This window comes from Balaenoptera borealis (genome assembly GCF_965194805.1).
Source record: "Balaenoptera borealis genome assembly, chromosome: 5".
In the NCBI taxonomy this organism is placed as follows: Eukaryota; Metazoa; Chordata; class Mammalia; order Artiodactyla; family Balaenopteridae; genus Balaenoptera; species Balaenoptera borealis.
Window position 1 is genome coordinate 96,130,623 of NC_138862.1, and position 21,269 is coordinate 96,151,891.

Sequence of the window (21,269 nt, forward strand, 5' to 3'; positions counted from 1 at the left end):
ATTACCATCTTCATTTCTGCATTGGCAAGTGTCTGTTTTGGAAAGCTGATCCCAGAGTAGTAAAAATAAAAAAGCCTCCGGGCATAACAAAGCGCATCGTTATCTTCAGCGGGCAGAGCTTCCTGCTGGAAATCGTGCCCCAGGAAGAGGCTGCTCCACCCAGCCTGAGGTCAGTGGCCCACCTCTTTTGGCCCTGAGCATGGAGCCATGTTCAGAGGACAGGAAGCTCCTGGGGGACTCCAGAGGTCAGGGACCTTCTTCATAACCTGAGCTTGTTCCTGCAGGATTAGAAATCTGCCTAGACCCAGGTCACCCAGGCTCTTTTCAGCATTGAGTTTTTGTTCGGCATTTCTCCCATATGATTCAGAGGACCCCCTACCCCTACCCCTCTCACTTGTAGGTTTGTGGTCATTTGCTTAATTTGCACAGGATGGACCGAGACAAGTGGAGTAAGTAGGTGTTTCGCCAGCTGACACTGAGGTGCCCTGAACTCGTGAAGGCAACTTGGCGTCCCGAAAAGCTCTCTGGAAGCCCCTGGGTAGGATGGGAGCAGCCCTCCATTTAGACTCAAGAGATGTGAGTTCTGGTGCCATTTCAATCCCTGCATATTGCACACTTCTTAACTTCTCTGGGATGATGGACGAGGAAGTGTGTTTGTATAAAGGGCCTTCTGATCACAAGGTATTCTGTTACATAAAGAAAGCCTGTTCAATTGCTGAAGGCATGATTCTTCATCTTGTCTAGCCCGAACCTCTCAGGCTAGACAAGATGAAGACAATATGGCAGGCATATTCCCCACCCGGGAACTTCTGTCCGGAAAAGAAGCCAGAGCCTCCCTTTGAATACGTCCCTTCAGCGCAAACAGCCTCTCACGGGACTCACTGCCATTACTGGGTGCCCAGTACAGCCGTGTCTGCTGTTAAAATATTGCAACACGTCTGTGCCGGCTGCTAACTAGTCAATGCCTTGCGTGCTTCCTCCCCTCCACGATCCAGCAACTAAAACAATAACTCCAGCCCAGCAGGGGGGCCTCCAAGACCCTGCTGCAACACAAAAGCTGATTCCCTTCTGATTTTTAACATCACACCTGCCTTTCATTCATTCAGATATCAGATGTATAACTACAAAGCAGTGGATCTAAGTTTTTATGGAACTGGAGAACTAAGTACCCAAATAGAATAAGTAATATTATTTATCAATCAGCCATCTTATTCTTGAGGCTTGGTTCCAAATGACTTCTGGCTTATGCTAAAAGCAAATCTACTTTCAAAAGATAAAACTTTGCCATCTGTAAGGGTTTACAAAAGAGTAAACCCAATCCCAGTGACAACCTAAATGACAGGACCCAAAAACTATTTCAAGCAATGACAGCATCACTGCAATAAGTATATAGCTTCAAAAAGTGAAGAGTTTATCCAAACATAATAATTTGGGGAAATTTTAATGCTGCTAGATATCAGAGGATATTAAGGAATTTTTTAAATAAATTTCTTTTTTTTTATAAATTTATTTCTTTATGTATTTTTGGCTGCACTGGGTCTTTGTTGCTGCACGCGGGCTTTCTTTTTAGTTGTGGCGAGCGGGAGCTACTCTTTGCTGCGGTGCGCGGGCTTCACATTGCGGTGGCTTCTCTTGTTGCGGAGCATGGGCTCTAGGCACACGGGCTTCAGTAGTTGTGGCGTGAGGGCTTCAGTAGCTGTGGCCCGCGGGCTCTAGAGCACAGGCTCAGTAGTTGTGGCGCACGGGCTTAGTTGCTCCGCGGCATATGGGATCTTCCCGGACCAGGGCCCCATGTCCCCTGAATTGGTAGGCGGATTCTCAACCACTGCACCACCAGGGAAGCTCGATATTAAGGAATTATTATCAGTTTTTAGATGTGATAATGATACTAAGTTAAGGTTTTTAAAGGAGTCTATTTTACAGATACATACTGAAACATTTACAGATGAAACAGGATGAAAGGGATTTGTTTCAAAATAATCTAAAGAGAAAGTGGTAGGGGAGTGGGTGTCGGGAGGGAGCGGGCTAGCGATGAACACATAGGCTTTTTTATACTATTCTCTCCACTTCTTTATGTTTTAAATTCTTCAAAAGTAAAGTTCAGCAAAATTGTTTCCAATCAGTCTATACCTCCCAGCCACCCCTGGTAGGTGGGAGAAATAACAATTGGAAGCAGCCTGGATTAGGACATGGAGGACCCGGAAGGATCCACAGTCCGAACACTATCTAAACACCGACTGTGTAGCTGTGCAAAGTCCTGTATTTCGTCCTGTGCCGCAGTTTCCTGTCTGTGAAACGCACATAACCTTAACCTACACACACACACACACACACCCCATTCTGAAACAGGCCAGGAGGAGTCTAAACAAGACAACATTTGTAGAACAGTTTGCGTTCCTTGGGAGAAAGGTGTGACATAAAGGATGCATCACTGTAGGACCTCAGCACCCAGAGGGGTTGTGTCAAGTTTTGTTCAGATGATTCAGGATTCCCAGAAGCTCCCCACAGATTTTTCAGAAACGACCTCATGCTTCGTTCTCTAAGCCAACTGAAAAAAGGAGCAGAAACAAAACACCCTGCTTCTACACAGGAGGCTTTTAGCAGCTCTGTTTACTCCTCCAACACAAAGCCCTTGTTTATGTGTGACAGATGGTAATACATGTTTCTCTCTTCTCTCCACCCCCGCTCATTTGTTCCCCTCTGTTCCTTTGTCCCCCTCCATTCTTCCTTTTCTCCAGTCCTTCTCTGCCTCACACCACTTTTCCTGAACTGATTCAAGGGCCAGGGAGAAGGAAAAAGGCAGACAGAACGCCAAGCCCTAGGAGAACGCATTTGCCCAAGTCAGCTATTCATGCTGTCAGGCCAATGCACACAGTCGATTCTTGGTTCACAGCACTCATATTTGAAATGTATTTTTGAAGACAAAGTGACACACCTTTGAAACTGTAGGGGGCTCAGAACAAACATTAGAAGGCCCATAAATATTTATGTGGTAGGTTTCCATGGATTGCTTTCCCAAAGTAATCACAGACGACACATTTGCGTACTAACACACACACACACACACACACACACATCCATACTCGTGTTCCTTCCAGGCCCAGCCACTCCCCAGATAGAACCTAACCTTGTACTGAATATTTTTGCACTAGGCACAGTCTATAACGCAGCAGGGGAGGGGGTGTGAAGAGCTGAATAAGCTAGAGCCTTCTCTCTACCCTCATGGAATGCTGCTGCTGTCCCTCACAGACCCAGGCAAGTGACTTAGTCGTTCCCAGCCTCCATTTCTTCATCTGTAAAATTAAGGTATTCAAATAGGTAAATGACATAGACTCTTTTCCAGCTCTAAATATCTATGATTCTATGAGTAATCACACCAAGGCTCCCAGAGAATTCCCATAAACTGATCTACCTGACACCCCAATACTTGGTGGGGACAGGGGAAGGTTTGTCAGAATAGATGTCAAACCAGTGCTCGAATGATGACCCGTATAGTACAGAAGAGAGAAGCTAGGGGCAAAGGGGGAAAGAAAAAATGGTAGTAAGTTTAGTAGGGAAATAACATGCTTATAAATAGGATCCGAGAAGGGGATCAAAGAGGAAAGAATTGATGTAATAGATACCAAGTTGAAGGAGAAGGCAGCTTTGGCACCTGCCTGTATGTCTAAGAGAAAAGATAGCAAGAAAGAAAAATTGGGCATAAGGAGGTGTGTGCCTGACGATAAACTCAGTCTCCTGAAACAAACATGCTTCCAACAGAGGCATTCTCCAAGCAGCAGCATGCTGGCCCTTTTAAAAGAGGCCTCAGTTTGGTGCCTTGTTCTACACAAGGATAATAACTATCCCCCACGGCCACACCCACCCCCAGACAAGAAAGAGTAAAGATCCATGCTCAGGAAAAATGAAGTCGCTATTTGAGAATAGCTACATCTGCAAATGATTAACTCCAGGATTTATTACCAATTAGGACTATAAATCTCTGTTTACTTTGGCTCCTGTAAAGTTGATTTCACTGGGGGATGGGGGGGGGGAGAGAAATCTAAGCTTAAAAAGACACACTGCAAATTCAAAAGGAAGTAGGATACCTCAAGCACCAGAGCGGAAAGCAGGCTTCACCTTGTGGTTCTAAGCAAACAGCCCAGCAGATGCCCACAGGGTTAGCAAAGTCAACGAGACTAGTGCCACTGAGAAGAGGGCGTTGGGGCCTGGAAGGAGGGTGCATAAGTGAGGGGCTCCCAGCGGCCAGGCCACAAAATGGCCAAAGTTGGCAGCGAAGCGTGCGCATCAGGAGTTGTTTTTTTGTTTGTTTTTTTTTCTGGCCACGCCCCACGCAGTTTGTGGGATCTTAGTTCCCTGACCAGGGATCGAACCCGGGCCCGTGACAGTGAAAGTACAGAGTCCTAACCACTGGACCGCCAGGGAATTCCCACATCAGGAGCTTTAATGTTCCTGATCTCAGGGGTTCTCAGCCTTGGCTGACCACTGGAATCACCTGTGAAGCTTAAAAAACACCTATGCTTGGGTCACACTGCAGACCAATTAAATCAGAATCTCTAGAGGGTGAGGCTCAGGTATCAGGATTGTGCAAAAACTCCCCAGGTGACCCTCCAGGTGCAGCCAGGGTTGAGAACCACTGCTTATCTCGTTTCCTCCTCACAGCAACCCCAAGGTATAGGTACAATACTCTCATGGTTTCATAGAAGAGAAAGCTGAGGCACAAAGAGGCTCAGTAACTGGTCCAGGGTTACACAGCTAATAGTGACGGAGGCATGATTTGAACCCAGACCTCACACTCTTAACCATCACGCCCCATGGCCTCCAAGGCTATGGTTCTCAGCGTTCCAGGCCCTGAGCCTTCGTGGGCTTTTCAAGGTAGAAAATGGGGCCTCTCAAACTATTTTCATATATCTTTTCTTAAAAATTCTAATAGAAATGAAACATTAGCCCATATTAATGCTACGTGTTAACTAGGAAGGCAGGTTTCTTTCCTTGGCTTGGAATGAGAAGATGCACTGGACACTGCATGCTTATCAGGAGTTCTCATTCATTCCTTCAACAAACATTAAGTGCCAGTTTTCTGCAGAGTCTATAAAATAGAACCACCCTGGGCAGATAAGCACACAACAGATATTCTAAGGGCCGAAACAGTGGCATGCACTAGACACTGTGAGAGTCCACAAAGGAAAGTGGACAGCTGAGTGGCAGTAATGTATTATGACTTTGGTGAGTGAAAAATGGCAAAGTAAATCGTAGGATCATATATGCATGTTGCTACGTGGTGAAATAAAAGATGGAGTCCCTAAGTGCAGGTATGGGATAATAAGATGCTATGAGAAGGTTGGGAATACACTGCTGGTGATCCGTAACTATTTAATCCAGAGTAGAAAATGCAAATTCCTGGCTAGCACCTACTTGAGTACAGTGAGCTAGATGTTAACAGGGGAGGGGGGACTGAGGTGACCTCAAGAGCCCCTATCCTAACTAAAGAGGCAGCCAGTTCTCACCTCCAGCCAAACGTCTCCATATCGGAATGTGGGTACAGCGTTGTCAGTCCTTCTGACTTTTTTAGGGGAAGCTGTAAATATGGGTTGCTTAATGCAAGATCTCCCAATTTTTAAATGGCATCTAATTCGGGTCTTTTCAATACACTGTGTAGACCAAAGAAAACACATCCAGCACCAGCTCTGCTTTCACGATTGAGAGTGAGCTCCCTGCCTGACCCGTGGATCCTAAAGCAACTGCTTTTATCCCACCTGTGCTTCCCCCCCCTCCCGCCTACAGGTATGCTCATTTATTTTGGGTACGGCATCTGGAACAGCACCCTGGAAATCAGCGCCCGAGAAGAAGCCCTGCACCAAAGCACGTACCAGCGTTACGACGTGGACGACCCCTTCTCAGTGGAAGAAGGTTTCTCCTATGCCACAGAGGGCGAGAGCCAGGAGAACTGGGGCGGGCCTGCCGAAGACAAAGGCTTCTATTACCAGCAGATGTCAGATGCACAGGCAAACACCCAGACGAGTAGCAAGGCGAAGAGCAAAAGCAAACACAAACAGAACTCAGAGGCCCTGATTGCCAATGATGAGTTAGATTACTCTCCAGAGTAGGAGCAAACACACAAGAAATGTGTAGAAATGACGGTGATTTATTTTCAGTAACTTAACCTGTGGGCTAGAAGGTGGAAACGTCTTTGGCTCTCATTTCAAAAACCCAGGCTTCCCCAAAGTCAGTCCCCAGTCATAGCCTGTCATTTGCCAGTTCTGCTCTTCAGGATAGTTCTGTCCAAGGGCTTAACCCAGGTCCCATAGCTGGTCCCCTTGTAAAAAACAAAAACAAAAAACAAAAAAACTAAACAAGAAGCTACAAGAAGTTCTATCCTAGGTGCAACCATCAGAGCTGATGGCAGCAAACGTTTCCCAGGCCTTTGCTTTGCTGGTTGAATCTTTTCGCTTCTTACTAAGGCCCCAAGAAGCAGGGAGTAAACTTCTTGGACCACACTGAGGCTGCAGCTCCTCCTGGAGATGTGCCAAAGCAGGCAGGGGTGGGCACAAGGCAGCATTTCAACCACCTGAGACCACAAGGGCAAAAGCTCTGTTCTCAGCATGCTGGGCTGAGAGCTGCTCCCTGAGGCCAGGCGGCAAGTGGCACTCCCTCAGCAAGCCACATTTTGTCCTGAAATCTCACAAAAACAAATTCATGGGGATGCATGCCTCTTGTTCTTCGCCAAGGTTCTCACAATCTCCCAACTAGAACTTTAGGACACAGCAAAGGTCAGGGACTCTGAGACCATGACCCCAAAGATTTCAGACTCACCATAAAGCAGTCATGCAGACCCAATAATATGGTGAGAATCACCATCAAAGCTCTACTTAAATGGCCAGAAAAAAAACAACAACAACTGAATAACCATCTCTTGCAGTGAAAGCCAGAAGGGCATTGGCAAAAATTAACTCTCTGTCATGCCTTCTCTTATACCAGACTCTAAGCTCCTGCTGATATGATGAAAGAGGGCAAAGTAGGAGCATGATTTCATGGCACTAATATGCCTTGAAGAAGTAGGCTGTTTGTTTTATGATCAGATAAAAAAGCTTTACAAGGAGAAGTGACCCAGCCACTGAGATCACATTGCAAACTCTACTTCAGATTTCTAAAACTATAAATTCTGTAGTTTTCTGAGATATGCAACCACTTGATTGGTGGGTGCTGCTCTGAAAACAAAAATACTGAAGCACAGCTACTTAGTAACTGCATTCCATGAGATCACATTTCACTTCTGAACCTTATTCCTCTGGAGTAGCTCACTTTTAGATGCGTATTTGTCCTTTTATTTCCCAAAGTAGTTTCACTGAAGCCAGAGAAAAATCTGGTACGGTCTAAATCTGGGCCATAGAGGGGCTCTTAAAGGTATTTTTTCAGAAAGAAGCTGGAAGAGAACATTTGCAACAAGAAAAAAACACATGGTCTATGCATTCTAGTCCTGGGTTACAGGGATTCCAACACTGCCTTGAGATGTGCACGCATGTATGTGAAGGCACAATTTGGATCAAGCTAAAATCTTTGTGAGAATTTCCTGAAAGGGAGGCGCAATAGCAAATTCTTTGCTCTCTCTGTCTCCTGGATCTAGAGTTATGCCAAAAGTTTTCCAGAACATCAACTAATGTTTAAGTCTATTCTTTCTTAAAGGTTGAGGTTTGTGCCACCTTGGCATGTTTCAGGATTATAAACAGGAGGCAAAAGCACATTTTTATGCAAAACTAACACTGATCAAGAATGTACCAAGTCTTAAGCAATGCGAATAAAAAGAAATGTAACATCTGTCCTTGGAGGCTCACAGCCCAGGGAACGAGGAGCACCAGAGCCTGATAAATGTAGATAAAACAACCGAACCTGACAAGTCCTCTTGGTTGATGCCCTGGGCTTTAACATAATATTTTTTAAAAGATCAACTGAAACTAGTTTTTTAAATAAACTGCATATCCCACCCATAGCCAATGTATGCCATTTAAATTCGAATAATTACTGTTTCCAGATCTTCTTTTTCATTCCTCTATATTAAGTGTTTAGAGCTCTGGTTTCCTGAGGTCATTTTTTCCTTTTAATGCAATGCTTGGCAATGCCATTTTTCTCTCGCCTAAGATTAACCATAAAGATACAGTGCCTGGTGTGTGAAATACATCCTTGGGGATTAAATTCGCTATCAGTAATTTTTGTGAAAACGAAGTTTCGAACTGGTCTTAGGACTCAACAAATCTGCCTAGTTTAAATATGATCTGTTAAACTTGAGACACATCCAGACAGATGGGATGGGGCTGTATTCCTTAAAAGTGTTCAAAGAGAAATATGAATGCAAAAATAACAAAATCTTAACGTGAGTGAAAGAGCTTCCTTTTACTAGTAAGGTGTAGGTATTAGCGTAACCATTGTCTGGTGGCAGACGTATGCAGTTTCTGCAGCATGAGAAGAGAGAAGGCATGCTTTGGTAAACCCCGTTGGTACTGATTTCTGGAAGGCCTTCTCTAAATCACTCTCATTTCAGGAGTCATTTCTCACCAGTAGCATCTGTATATTTTTTTAAGCTTTGCTCTCGTTATTGCTCTAAAGTTGATCAGTCATTTCACCAGTGACCTTGGCTTTTAAAAAAAATTAGTCAATATGATAGAAAAAGTTTTTCAAGATAAATAGACATGTTTTTCCCTCATGTTTCCCAGCCTCTGTGAAACAGTCCTAGATTTCACAATGCAGTTTTCAAATACCATTAGCCACTAGAATGATTATAGTAGCGTTTCCTAATTAATTTTCTTAAGACCATATTTGTGGGACCACGTTATAAGTAAGATCACCCTATAATTACCTCAGAAACTTAGCCCCTTGAACAGAGTCCAAGAAAGACCTATATTTTACTGAATCCTCTGTAGCAAGAGCTCTTTCAGTGAGATTTCATCATGTGGATTTATGATTTGGAGGCAATTACTTGATTTTTTTAAATTGTATGCTCTTTATTAGCACTCTGCTTCATTTCAAGAGGATTTCAGGTGGCTATAAAAATACATATAATACAAAAAGATTAAGTGAGGAACTGAGGCAAATAAAAATAGAAGTAGAAAGGATAAGACAAGGCTAGACGTGTATTTAGTGCACAAATGCAGAACCTGGACATGCATTGCTAGATCTGCCAATGAGGAGGCAACTTAGGAAATAATGGAATTGTTGGTAATGACAACAAGAAGTATTCCTGGATGATAAGAATAAATCCTTCCCCATGAGGGCAGAGAATTGCAATACCACAGATCACTGAAACCCACAGATAAGCTTCAGAGCTAGATTTTACCAACTACGTGTGCCTGGCATATAGTGGATGTTCAATAAATATCTGATGATCAGATGGATGGGTGGATGGATGAATGAAAGGAAAAGGAAATATCATTTATTCAACAATTTTTTTGTGGAGAGCTTATTATGTGCTGTAGTGGTTCAAATATCGAAGAGACCTCCCTCCATTGGAAAGATGATAGAGAATGCAGCCCATAGAGTTGAGCCTTGTGGGATGGGGAGAATTTTGCCAGGTAGAAATGAGGGAGATGCCTGCCAGATGCAGGATCAGCATGAGTAAGGTGTAGACTGTGGCTAACAGCTGTCTCCTAACGAATAATTTCTACTGTGCCTCCTTCAAGGGAAAGCAAGAAGCTAGTTTGACAGGAGCACATGATTTGCATTTAGAACTGTAGGAAATAATGCTTAGAAGGCAAGTCAGGGCTCACGCACAGATAGACGTGAATGTTGAACTGAGCTGGCTGGCTCTCCTTGGGTGAGGAAATGATGAAAGTATGAATCAGGGAAGGCTGGACTTTAAGAAGCTGGGGCAGTGGCTTCATCTGCCTAGCAAGGAGCTAATAAATTACATACACACTCCCAAGTTGATTTAACATACCTAAAGGGGGAAAATATCCATACTTAAAACAATGTATGATTCTTCCTTTGAAATCCTGTCTGATTTCATCAACTTAGGAGAAGTATAGTCATTTAACATGTGGACAGACAACACAAAGTTATTCCCAGCCACTTTAAAATTTTCAACAGTAAATTTAAACAACCAAACCTAACAACATTTTGTATCTATCTAACCTGAACAGTAAAACCGCAGCTCAAGATTTTACTCAACTTGAGTGTAAAGCCACTTTGTGAAAGGAAAGGAATGATAGAATTAGGTCAAGAATCCAGTTCTACTTCTTAGTAACAAACTAATAGCTAATCAAATGTCAACATAATGGTCATGATGAGCCTCTTTAATGAACAGGGGGGGAAAGGTTGTTGAATTTAATAATCCATCTTTCTCTAGAACCTGTGGGTTGGTCAGGATATAAACCTAGTAATATTGGGGAAACAAAGCACAAACTCCTTCAAAGAAATGTCTTTCCCCCATTATGAAAAGAGTTGATGAGCTTGAACTCCTTTACATCCCACTTTTAAATCTACTTTACAAGGGGCCACCTCTTCTCCGCATTATGAAGAGAAGCTACAGGAGTTTGAGAATCTGTCTAAAAGACTAGAGGAAATTGCTGTCCCCTTTCCCACTAGATTTTAGCAGGGCCGAGATGTCAGTGGAAGCCCACTGAGGGTCACCCACACGTTTACTAATTCTGTGTCTCAGATTAGAATGTCTTGTTGGGTGGAGATGTCAGAATGTGTCTGAAGCCACAGCTGGGGTCAACTCACCGAGTCCTGGCGGCAGTTAACAGTCCACGCTGGGATTTAAGCCCTCGAGCTAGCGCGCACTCCGAAGACCAGCTTAACTTCTTATGCTGGAGGAAAGGGCGGAGCAAATTCGCCGCCCTCCAAATTCGCCTCGTGGCATTCGCACTCCATGGCGTTTAGAACAAGACTTGTCCAGGAAGGTTTTTCTATCTCAAATTTCCACGGAGACTCAGTTTCTCCCATATGCATGCACCTCCCGCACGCTGAGGACCCCTTTGCCTACTGGCAAAGAGAGGCGCCAACGGGTAACCAGTGGTGGCGCCGCCGTGAAAGAACCAATAATGTGTAAGGAAACAACGCGCAAGCGCAGGACAGCATCCCAACGCGCAAGCGCAGGACGGCATCCCAACCCGCAGGTCCCGCCGCAAGCGGGAAGTTGGATGCTGGTTCCCCAAAGGAGTTTGTATTTCTCAACTGGAACGGTGATGGGTAGCAGAAAGCCCCTTTCGTGTACAAATTTGTTAGTCCTGTGTCTACTTTTATTGTCTCTAAGACTTTTGAGGAGAGGCTCTTGTAATTTTTCCCCCCTCAGGAGCAACTTCGTTTCTTAAAGGCTTTCCTCTTCTTGCCCGGCTTGAGTAACTCACTCGTCGTTCTGAAATACCTAGGCACTTGCCTTGTGCCATCACTACTTCTCTAAGAAAATGTTTTCGTTTTTTAGGACTTAAAGCCCAAAGGGGATTAGTGGAAGTTTTGAAGACCATCAAAAGTGAACATATATTCTGTAGCATCAGCTAAAATAGTGTTAGAAATCATTAAACAGTATGCTACGTGCATGGAGTTACAAAATTCACATAGGGCCTTCGCAAAGACAGCTTTGGGCTTGAAGTCTTCTGAAGGCAGGTAGCTGTAATTTCTTATTCTATGAGAACATTTAGTGCATTCCGATACAATAAGGAAAGAAAATGGCTTGATATTAGAACTAGGAAACCGGGGCAGCCTGGATTTTGTCATTAGGGACTCCCTCTGTGCTTTTTTTTCCCGTTTTCCTGACATTGACATTGGTGGCATTGACTAACGGGAATTGTGCGTCATGTGAATTTCCCAGGAAGTGAAGACTATGAAGGACTATGTTCATTCTGAGAAGGCCGCTCCTTGTACATCTACTACTAATTGGTCGTGGCAGTTGCAGGTACTTTGTCTCATTCACTCACGCTTCCAGAGGCTAGACTCTACCCTGGAAATCATAAACACCCACCTTCCAAAGCGAAAACACAGTTAATGCTACGATGGCGCATAAATACCTCAACCATCTGGGCTGATAGAAGGGGCTGCAGGTCTTTTAAAGAGCAGCTATAGTCCTCATCCCATATAGGCACACCATCTAACCAGGACTCACATTCTAGCTTTTCTCACTGTGGAAAAGAAACGTTACTGTTTAATTCATATCCAAAGTTATAAATACAGCTTGTAAATTTTACTAACGTGTTTCATTTTTGTTTGGTCCTTGAGAGCTACAACTTGCTTTTTTGCAGATGGTAACTTCTGGTGTTGTTCTCTGCTTTTTTTTTTTTTTTTTTTTTTTTTTTTTCTGGTATGAGCTTGCTGTATTTGTTAAAGTTTGTTTTGTGGTTCCTAATTCCCATTGGTGCACTGTACAATGGGGTGTGTAGTGTCATGAAGAAAGAAATAATATGCAGCTATGTTATGAAGTGTGTTTTATTTTTAAATGACTGTGATGTTGACAATATATTGATTTATTAAGACACTAAGGGAAAATTCTAAATTTACCAAAATGTGTATATTTTAATAAATGCATAAAGCTTTATTGTGTGCCTTTAAATTTAAAAATGGGTTTATAAAGAGAGTCAGAAACAAGTGTCTTACTATAAAATATCCATAATAATGTAAAGCTCTTACACAGGAGATGACCAATAGAAAAAAGAAAAGAAAAAGGAGCTTTCCCATATTTTGTTACCTTAACCAGTATCTGAAGTCTGCTACTTTCTTTCCATCCTAAAATGGAGATGAATAAGTGAATCTTGCCTTAAATGTTTCAATTGTCCTTTGTAGAAAAGCCAGATAAATGAGCTCATTTTTTGGAACTAATTGCATTATTGTGGAAAATTCGTTTTCAGAATAAAAATATTTTAAAAATGACAGCTAATCGACTATTAAAATTTAAATTTGAAGCAAGTGCCATCCTACCTTATAAAGTTCACTTTACTTCTGTGAAGAAACTAAAATTCCGCTTTAGCAGACTCTTGGGAGAACGTGACGTGATTCCGTCTCCCTCTCACCATTTTCCTCCAACAAGGTACAGGGCTCTCCCTGGGACCCTGCTCACTACGGTGCCTCATGAGTTACCCCATTCCCAGTTCCAGCTCCCAGTCACAGCCACACACCACTCCACCCTCAGCACCACGGAACATTCGAGTCATTGTCCTCCTTCATTTTTTGGACAAATTGCAGGAACATTACCTGCCTATAGTCTCAAACCCAATTAATGACAGTAGCATTCATTTATTTTACTTTTTGATGGCACAGGTAGTGACACCTGGAGAAAAGGTAGAGGGGCGTATCAGGGTCACATATTGCCCACACTACGTGAGATGCGAAGAACCTGCCATGTCTTTATCCTACAACTCCTTAATCTCCCTTGCAAAGGTTCACCCCCCTGGATGGCAGGGGAGAGAAAAACGAACTTTAAACATATTAATTTATGGAATCACAGTTGCCTTCCAGTTTGGCCTCTTTTTAGATGATCTAGTCTCTTTGGGATAAATTCTCCATCTTCTGGATTCCCTCCCTTCCTCCCCCTTGCTTCTCTCCCAAATGGCATCTGGGAACAGAGCCTATGAGATCTCCAAAGAGGGGGGAGTTGGGGTGCAGATGAGAACTAGGGTGTTCTGGACCCTTAATGGACGCTGCTGAAGAATGGTTACCGGGACGGCTCCCTGGACAGATGACCACTGAAGAACGACTGGCCATGGGGGTTTCATGATGACATTCATTTCCAAAGTCCATAGGCCTTTCTTCTCCTTAGCCCACATGCATTTAACTCCAGAAAAGTTTCTGCACATTGATGCCTCTTCATACGGACTCCAGGCCTTTGCTGGTCCACTGAGGCCTCAGCATTTCCACATTAGAACCCACTGCACCCCACCCCACATACCCTCTGGGCCTGGGGAACCAGGAGCACCACCTGGGGCTCAAGTAGCAGCCACTCCCTTCACTAATGATGCACCATCATTTCTGGGCTGTGTTCACGGAGGCTTACAGCCAGTGGTGTGCAGCAGCCTGCACATGAGAATGATGAACTTTCCGTGACTTTTGTGAGTCCGTTCCTGAAACAACCATTATTATTTTTTTTGAATTTTATTTTATTTATTTTTTTATACAGCAGGTTCTTATTAGTTATCCATTTTATACATATTAGTGTATATATGTCAATCCCAATCTCCCAATTCATCCCACCACCACCACCCCCGCCCCCCTGCGCTTTCCCCCTTGGTGTCCATACGTTTGTTCTCTACATCTGTGTCTCTATTTCTGCCCTGCAAACCGGTTCATCTGTACCATTTTTCTAGGTTCCACATATATGCATTAATATACGATATTTGTTTTTCTCTTTCTGACTTACTTCACTCTGTATGACAGTCTCTAGATCCATCCAGGTCTCTACAAATGACTCAATTTCATTCCTTCATATGACTGAGTAATATTCCATTGTATATATATGTGCCACATCTTCTTTATCCATTCACCTGTTGATGGACATTTAGGTTGCTTCCATGTCCTGGCTATTGTAAATAGTGCTGCAATGAACAATGGGGTGCATGTGTCTTTTTGAATTATGGTTTTCTCTGGGTATATGCCCAGTAGTGGGATTGCTGGGTCGTATGGTAATTCTATCTTTAGTTTTTTAAGAAACCTCCATACTGTTCTCCATAGGGGCTGTATCAATTTACATTCCCACCAACAGTGCAAGAGGGTTCCCTTTTCTCCACACCCTCTCCAGTATTTGTTGTTTGTAGACTTTCTGATGATGCCCATTCTAACTGGTTTGAGGTGATACCTCATTGTAGTTTTGATTTGCATTTCTCTAATAATTAGTGATGTTGAGCAGCTTTTCATGTGCCTCTTGGCCATCTGTATGTCTACTTTGGAGAAATGTCTATTTAGGTCTTCTGCCCATTTTTGGATTGGGTTGTTTGCTTTTTTAATATTGAGCTGCATGAGCTGTTTATATATTTTGGAGGTTAATCCTTTGTCTGTTGATTCGTTTGCAAATATTTTCTCCCATTCTACAGGTTGTCTTTTCATCTTGTTTGTAGTTTCCTTTGCTGTGCAAAAGCTTTTAAGTTTCATTAGGTCCTATTTGTTATTTTTGTTTTTATTTCCATTACTCTAGGAGCTGGGTCAAAAAAGATCTTGCTGTGATTTATGTCAAAGAGTGTTCTTCCTATGTTTTCCTCTCTGAAACAACCATTATTAACACTTAACTTCTACAAACTTACAATTAGTTATATTAAAAATAAATGTGATAAATACTCAAAACTAATTATTTTATTACATGTAACCATTATCTATGCTCTTGAGGTTATTTACAACTGTTACATCTGTATGGGGGAATTACTATATAATGATATGCTATTACACATTTCTTCCCAGCTCCATGTTCAATGAGTTCACATTGATAGACTGAAATCAGCCACGGTGGAAGTATTTACACTCTGCAAATTGGCACATGCTGCAAAATCAGGATTGGTTTTTGTTTTTTTGGTTTTTTTCCAGAGAGCTATTAAACATTTATAAGCACACCATGGCTTATATCCTTTCCAGCTAAATATACCATAACCCTTCTGATGTTTTCAGGTGTTCTCACTCCTATCACACCCCTGCACACAGAGCGGGGAAAGCCTGCACAGGTATTTGTCCCTCTCCGTCTTACCTCTATTTCTCCTCCTCTCTCCATCATCCAGCAAGACCATCAGGGGCTGGCTTTCCACTCTTTTTTCCATCTGCCAAGGATTCCCCTACATATTATCCTCCTTCCTGGGGGCAATAAGCCTTGTAATTTACTCTTACTGGTGGGAGGGTTGCCCATTTGCCTGTTTACAAATAGTATCCAAGAAGAGTCACAGGGCAACCTGGAACTAGGGATTATCAGGATCAAAAATAATTGAGTTGATATACCAAAATACAACCTCATTACATGGGTCTTAAAGTTGAAATGTTATTTAATAACAACTACTGGCGACTATGTGGGGAAAAGGAACACTTGTGCACTGTTAGTGAGAAAGTAAAATGATGCAGCTGCTGTGGAAAACAGCTTGGCAATTCCCCAAAGTATTAAAGATAGAACTACCATATGATCCAACAATTCCACTTCTAGGCATATATCCAAAAATAATGAAAGTAGATTCTCGAAGGTATTTGTTCATAGCAGCATTACTCACCATGGCTAAAACATGAAGGAAACCCAAATGTCCATCAATGAATGAATGAATAAAGAAAATGTGGTCTCTACATACTGTAGAATATTATTCAGCCTTAAAAAGGAATACAATTCTGACACATGCTGCAACATGGAGGACATTATGCTAAGTGAAATAAGCCAGTCACAAAGAGACAAATACTATATGACTCCACTTATATGAGGTACCTAGAGTAGTCAAAATCATAGAGACAGTAAGAAGAATGGAGGTTGCCAGGGGCTGGGGGAGGGGAGAGTGCAAACTTATTGTTTAATGGGTATAGAGGTTCTGTTTGAGTTTGGGAGAGGATGGGGTTGATATTTGCACAACAATATGAATGTACTTAATACCACTGAACTGTACTCCTAAAAATGGCTAGTACAGTAAATTTTATGTTATGTATATTTTACCATAATTCCAAAAATTGAAAAAAAATTAAAAGGTTATTCAGAGTACTGAAGCTGTTTTAGAGGCATCTTCTCCTTAGTCTGTAACTCAAAACCATTTTAAAAATTAAATACCCCATTAGAAATTTAAGAAATCCCTATATCCCAAACATTAAGTTGACAAACATTAAATTCACAGCTTTTGCACATGTTATTTCCAACTATTAGCAGTTCACTGACTGGCAATGAGAGTATTTTCTGTGTCAAGTTCCCTTCCTCTCCTTAGCCCACATGCATCTACCTGAGGATAAGTTCCTTGCATTCTCATATTGGCCTCAATCAAGTCAAGAAAAACTCTAAGCTATGATGCTCAGAGAGAAAAAAAACTCACACCCGCATTTCTATGACCTAGAAGTTTGAATTCTCCAAGCTTTTATTTCATATATGTGTAAGCCTGATGCTTACCCATCAGAGCCATTTAGGGTGCTTTCAGGAAGGGATGAGCCCTCTGGAAGTCAATTAACTGGACAGGATAAGCCCTGTGGCAGGCTTTCCTCCAGAGAAGGGAAATACAGATGATTTGTGACACTAATGAACTTCAAACCCAGCAACAGGAATACAATTTGGAACAGAATCCAAAGAGGAAATAGTCCATCCAAATTCAGTTCTGGTGACTGGAAGACTGTAATTGAATTTCTTGCCTAGAGGAGACACTCCTCACAGGGCAGGTGGGGAGGGGGAAGGGAGTTTCCTAGCAATGGGTTTCCCTGTTCTCTGAAGCTCTGTGTTCGAAGCAGCCCCTTTAATATGCTGGAAATAAGTTCAAGATGTGGATACAATGTCCTCAGCTTTCTTGCCCAGCCGTGTTGACCTTGTACTTAAGGAAGAGGAGATTGGGCTAAGCAGCTATGGTGGAAATGGTGTGCGGGAAGGTGCGCTGTGAGCTTTGAGGACCAGCGGAGGACCCTCTGTGCTCCCTGATACCCAAAATGCCTCCCCTGGAAACAAGGTCTGGCATTCCTCAATAAGAAAGAGATCTTCAGATGCCTTCACAGTTAACGCCCCTTGCAAGAAGAAACACAGTGTCTTAATTCATCCACATTGACATATGAGTGACTGATATCAGTTCCTTCCCAGAAAGCAGGTTTTCACAAGTCATGAGAAAAGATTATGAGGTCTCTGGATGCCTGAGAAAGGATTAGGGGACTCCAGGAGGGGAAATGGCACAGAAGGGGGAGGCCAGGGCCCCAAAGACACACATGGCCCCATTCACTTGACAACCTTGCCAAGAGTTAGATCTAAATACAGAAGACACCATAAACCAGCCCTGATCTGATGCCCTCAAGATCACACTGAGGGGAGAGATGGCTGGTGGGGGGCAAAGAGGCTTGAACTGCAAGAGAGAAACCTGTATTCCAATCCTGTCTCTCCACAGCCAGCTAGGTAAAACTGGGCAAGCTGCTTCCCCTGTTTCCTCATCTGTAAACAAGAAGTTGACCCATGATTTCTAACTTTCCAGATCACTGCCATGAGTGCAGTGAACACATCTTTCTTGCTTCCTGCTGCACCTTGGCACCTAGTGCAGAGCCTGGGATGAGGAGGCATTCAATGAATACTTGTTGAAGGAATGGATGAATAGAAGTATTCTCTCATCATCCAGAGGCCCTCCCTATGATTTTGCCAAAGTAAAGAACAATTTCAATCACTCTGTTTAAATATTCGACAGTTCACCTCTCTGACAGATTTCAGATCTTTTCAGAAATTGATCCTACGAAAATAGATAATCAGAGATATGGTCAAAGATCTATGCCAAAGAATACCTCTGTAATTACGGGAAAAAATACCAAAAAATTGGAATCAACCTAATGTCCCAAACTGGAAGTTGTTTAAATAAATTATAGTGTAACTTTAGAACTCAGTACTGCACAGTCATATAAAAATGTCTTCAAAGAATGTTTCATGACATGAAAATATTCACTAATTATATTAAATTTTTAAAGTAAGATGCAAAGGTTACATACAATGTCTTTCGTTTTGAAAATGTATATATTTTATATATGCATATAAAAAATATTTAGGAGATTATATAAAGTATTAACCATTGTTACCTCTGAGAAGTCTGACTGGGGTGGTTTTGCATTTTCTTCTTTATGATTTTCTGTTCTTTGCAAATGTTCTTCAAAATACGTTTTATTTTTATTTTCAAAGATACAATGTAATTAATGTTTATTCCTTATGACATAAGGGCCTTTTCAAATATTTGCCACATCCTAAATGGCAAACCAACAAGGCACCTTGGCAAGTCTTCCCAACCAACGACACAAATAATAGAATCTCAAAGCCATACCGTAGACAGATTTCTCTCTCTACATTGGCACATGTAAATGTAGGATGCTTATATTCCTTCAGCAGACGGAATCCATACTCAAGTGGAGTTCATAAGCTTGGATACTTGGCTCACATATGTATTGTTAAGTATTAAATACCAGTGTTAATTTGTTCCGAATGTCAAGGGTATCAAAGAGACATCACAAAGCTAAAGGATAAATGCAGATATGTGTGTATTTAGTTGTAAATGTTCAGTTTAATCCTTCTACCAAGTAAAATATGCACCATTATACCTTTGTGTTGCCTTGGGGATACTGCCTGTCACACAGAATATGGTCAATAATTATTTGTTAAATTAGATTGAACAGAATTTCACCCACATCTGCCAAAAGTGTAATTATTTTCAAAATGTGCATACTGTTCATGATTTATAAATGAAATACATCCTTCACTGAGGTCATTCCTCTACTTCAAATCTCCAGTGGCTCCCACTTGCCACAGAACGAAGCCCTTCACTGCCTGAACCCCGTCCATCTCTCCAGTCGCGTGTCTAACTCTCCCCGAGGTCCGATATTCGGACCACAGAAGACTCCTCGGGGTTTCCTGGGCACACTCTCCTGTCTTCCTGTGTCTTCTTGAATGTCATTTACCCCCTTGTCCACTCAGCAGTCTCCTATTCATCCTTCAAGTTCCTCTCAAATGTATCTCCTCTCTGAGTTTCTGGAATTTAACCTCTGCCCTACCCTCTCCGTCCCGACCACATGATCCCATAGCATTTTTATTTTTTCATTTACATGTTGAATACAGTTATTTGTTTATATGTCTCTCTCCTGCTATAGATCAGAAGCCTCCAAAAAATACGAAAAATATAATATTAGAACTATTTTTCTAAAATATTTTTAATCTAAAAATTAAGAACAAAATTAAGCCTTATATTCAGTATAATATTATATAATATTAATATATAGTATAATGTACTGATTATAGTATATATTAAAGTATTAATATAATATGTCGATTAAGATATATTAACATTGTTATAATAATATTTTCAGTGTTAAGTACAATGCATAATTTGATTTGTATTGTATTGTATTATGGAGCTTATTATGGATCTATTGAGCCACATATTCATCAGACCATTCCTCTGAGGGTCTAATGATCATCTGGGTCTTCAAGAGCTCCTGAGGCCAGAGGACCCTCTTCAATGATGGAGGGTAGACAGCACCACCCTCACTATTTCATTCAAGTTATGATAGTTTGTATAATACAAATACCTATTTAAGTGGATTTATAGATTGCATTATCTGTTTTTACCAAACTAACCTCACAGAAAGAGCTAGTCATCTAAAAAGACTCCTGCAAAGAAACCATAAAACAGCCTTTGCAGCAAAAACAGTGAAGCTAAAAAGTACAAAAGTTTGCTATCTGACAAGGATTTAAAACAAAATAAACATTGTTAATCTATGATCTTATACAATTCATGAGAAAGCAATTGTTTTTTGAAGGAAATTAGTGCAATGGAGAGATCATTTTGAAAAAAGATGTTTGGACATGTATGTGATTTTCTTACTGAAAATAATATGTATCAAATATAAAAACAGGTCTACTGTACATATAGAAAATTTTTAATTTTAAAATCTGATTAAGAAATTTTACAGAGAGTCTCTATGGGTTTTCAAACAATTTTTTAGAAATAAAAACATGCAACCTACCTGATTAGTTTGAAAAAACAACTGAAAGGCATCAAGGAAGACGGAGAACTGCCGAATTTTAATACAAATCTTTGCAAAATTTGTGGAGGAGGTTGACACGAGAGTATAATGATTGAGGAAGGCAGTCAATGATGTACTTCTTCTATATGGTTCTATGTATTCATATGAAGTATCTTTTTTCAGCCAAAGCAGCTATGAAAACCAAGTAGTATAATTAACTGAACTAAGAATCAGACTTCTGAATATTTTTATCCCAGTATTAAATAATGAAGTAGGTTCAAACTCATGGCTCTCATTAAAATATTATTACTAGTAAAAAGAAAAAGAGTTCGTATCATTAATAAATTAATAATGTGAAATAAAATTAAAATGTTTCATTTTTCCCATTCTTTCAACTTTTTGTACATTTTGTGCTGTACATAATACATTAATACAGTTGTTCATCTATAGAGATAAGTAAATCAACATACATAGGTATATCTAGAGACAGAAGAGATAGTTCATAAAAGTTTGCAGAGTGCAAATCTTCTTATAAGATTTAATAGCAGAGACATAAAAAGTGCCCACGGAGCCTGTGCATAGAATGTGAAAAAAACATAAAATAGGGGGGGAAATACTTTTAGGTAGGCCATGGTCTGTTTACTTTGTAATAATCAAGAGGAGAGAAATCC

At 41.4% G+C, this 21,269-nt stretch overlaps 1 protein-coding gene across 2 annotated transcripts in view; it reads left to right on the forward strand.

The window, feature by feature from the left end:
* Positions 1 to 21,269, forward strand: part of SLC7A14 (solute carrier family 7 member 14) — a 140,277-nt gene that overhangs the window by 115,687 nt on the left and 3,321 nt on the right. The window contains exon 8 of one of the 2 annotated variants that reach the window (XM_082393992.1): positions 5,782 to 19,103. The exons of the other annotated variant lie outside the window; for it this stretch is intronic. Within the exon in view, the coding sequence (XP_082250118.1) occupies positions 5,782 to 6,104 (323 nt within the window). The 3' untranslated portion in view covers positions 6,105 to 19,103. Of the gene's footprint in view, positions 1 to 5,781; positions 19,104 to 21,269 lie in introns of those variants that run through there. 2 annotated transcript variants of the gene reach the window in all.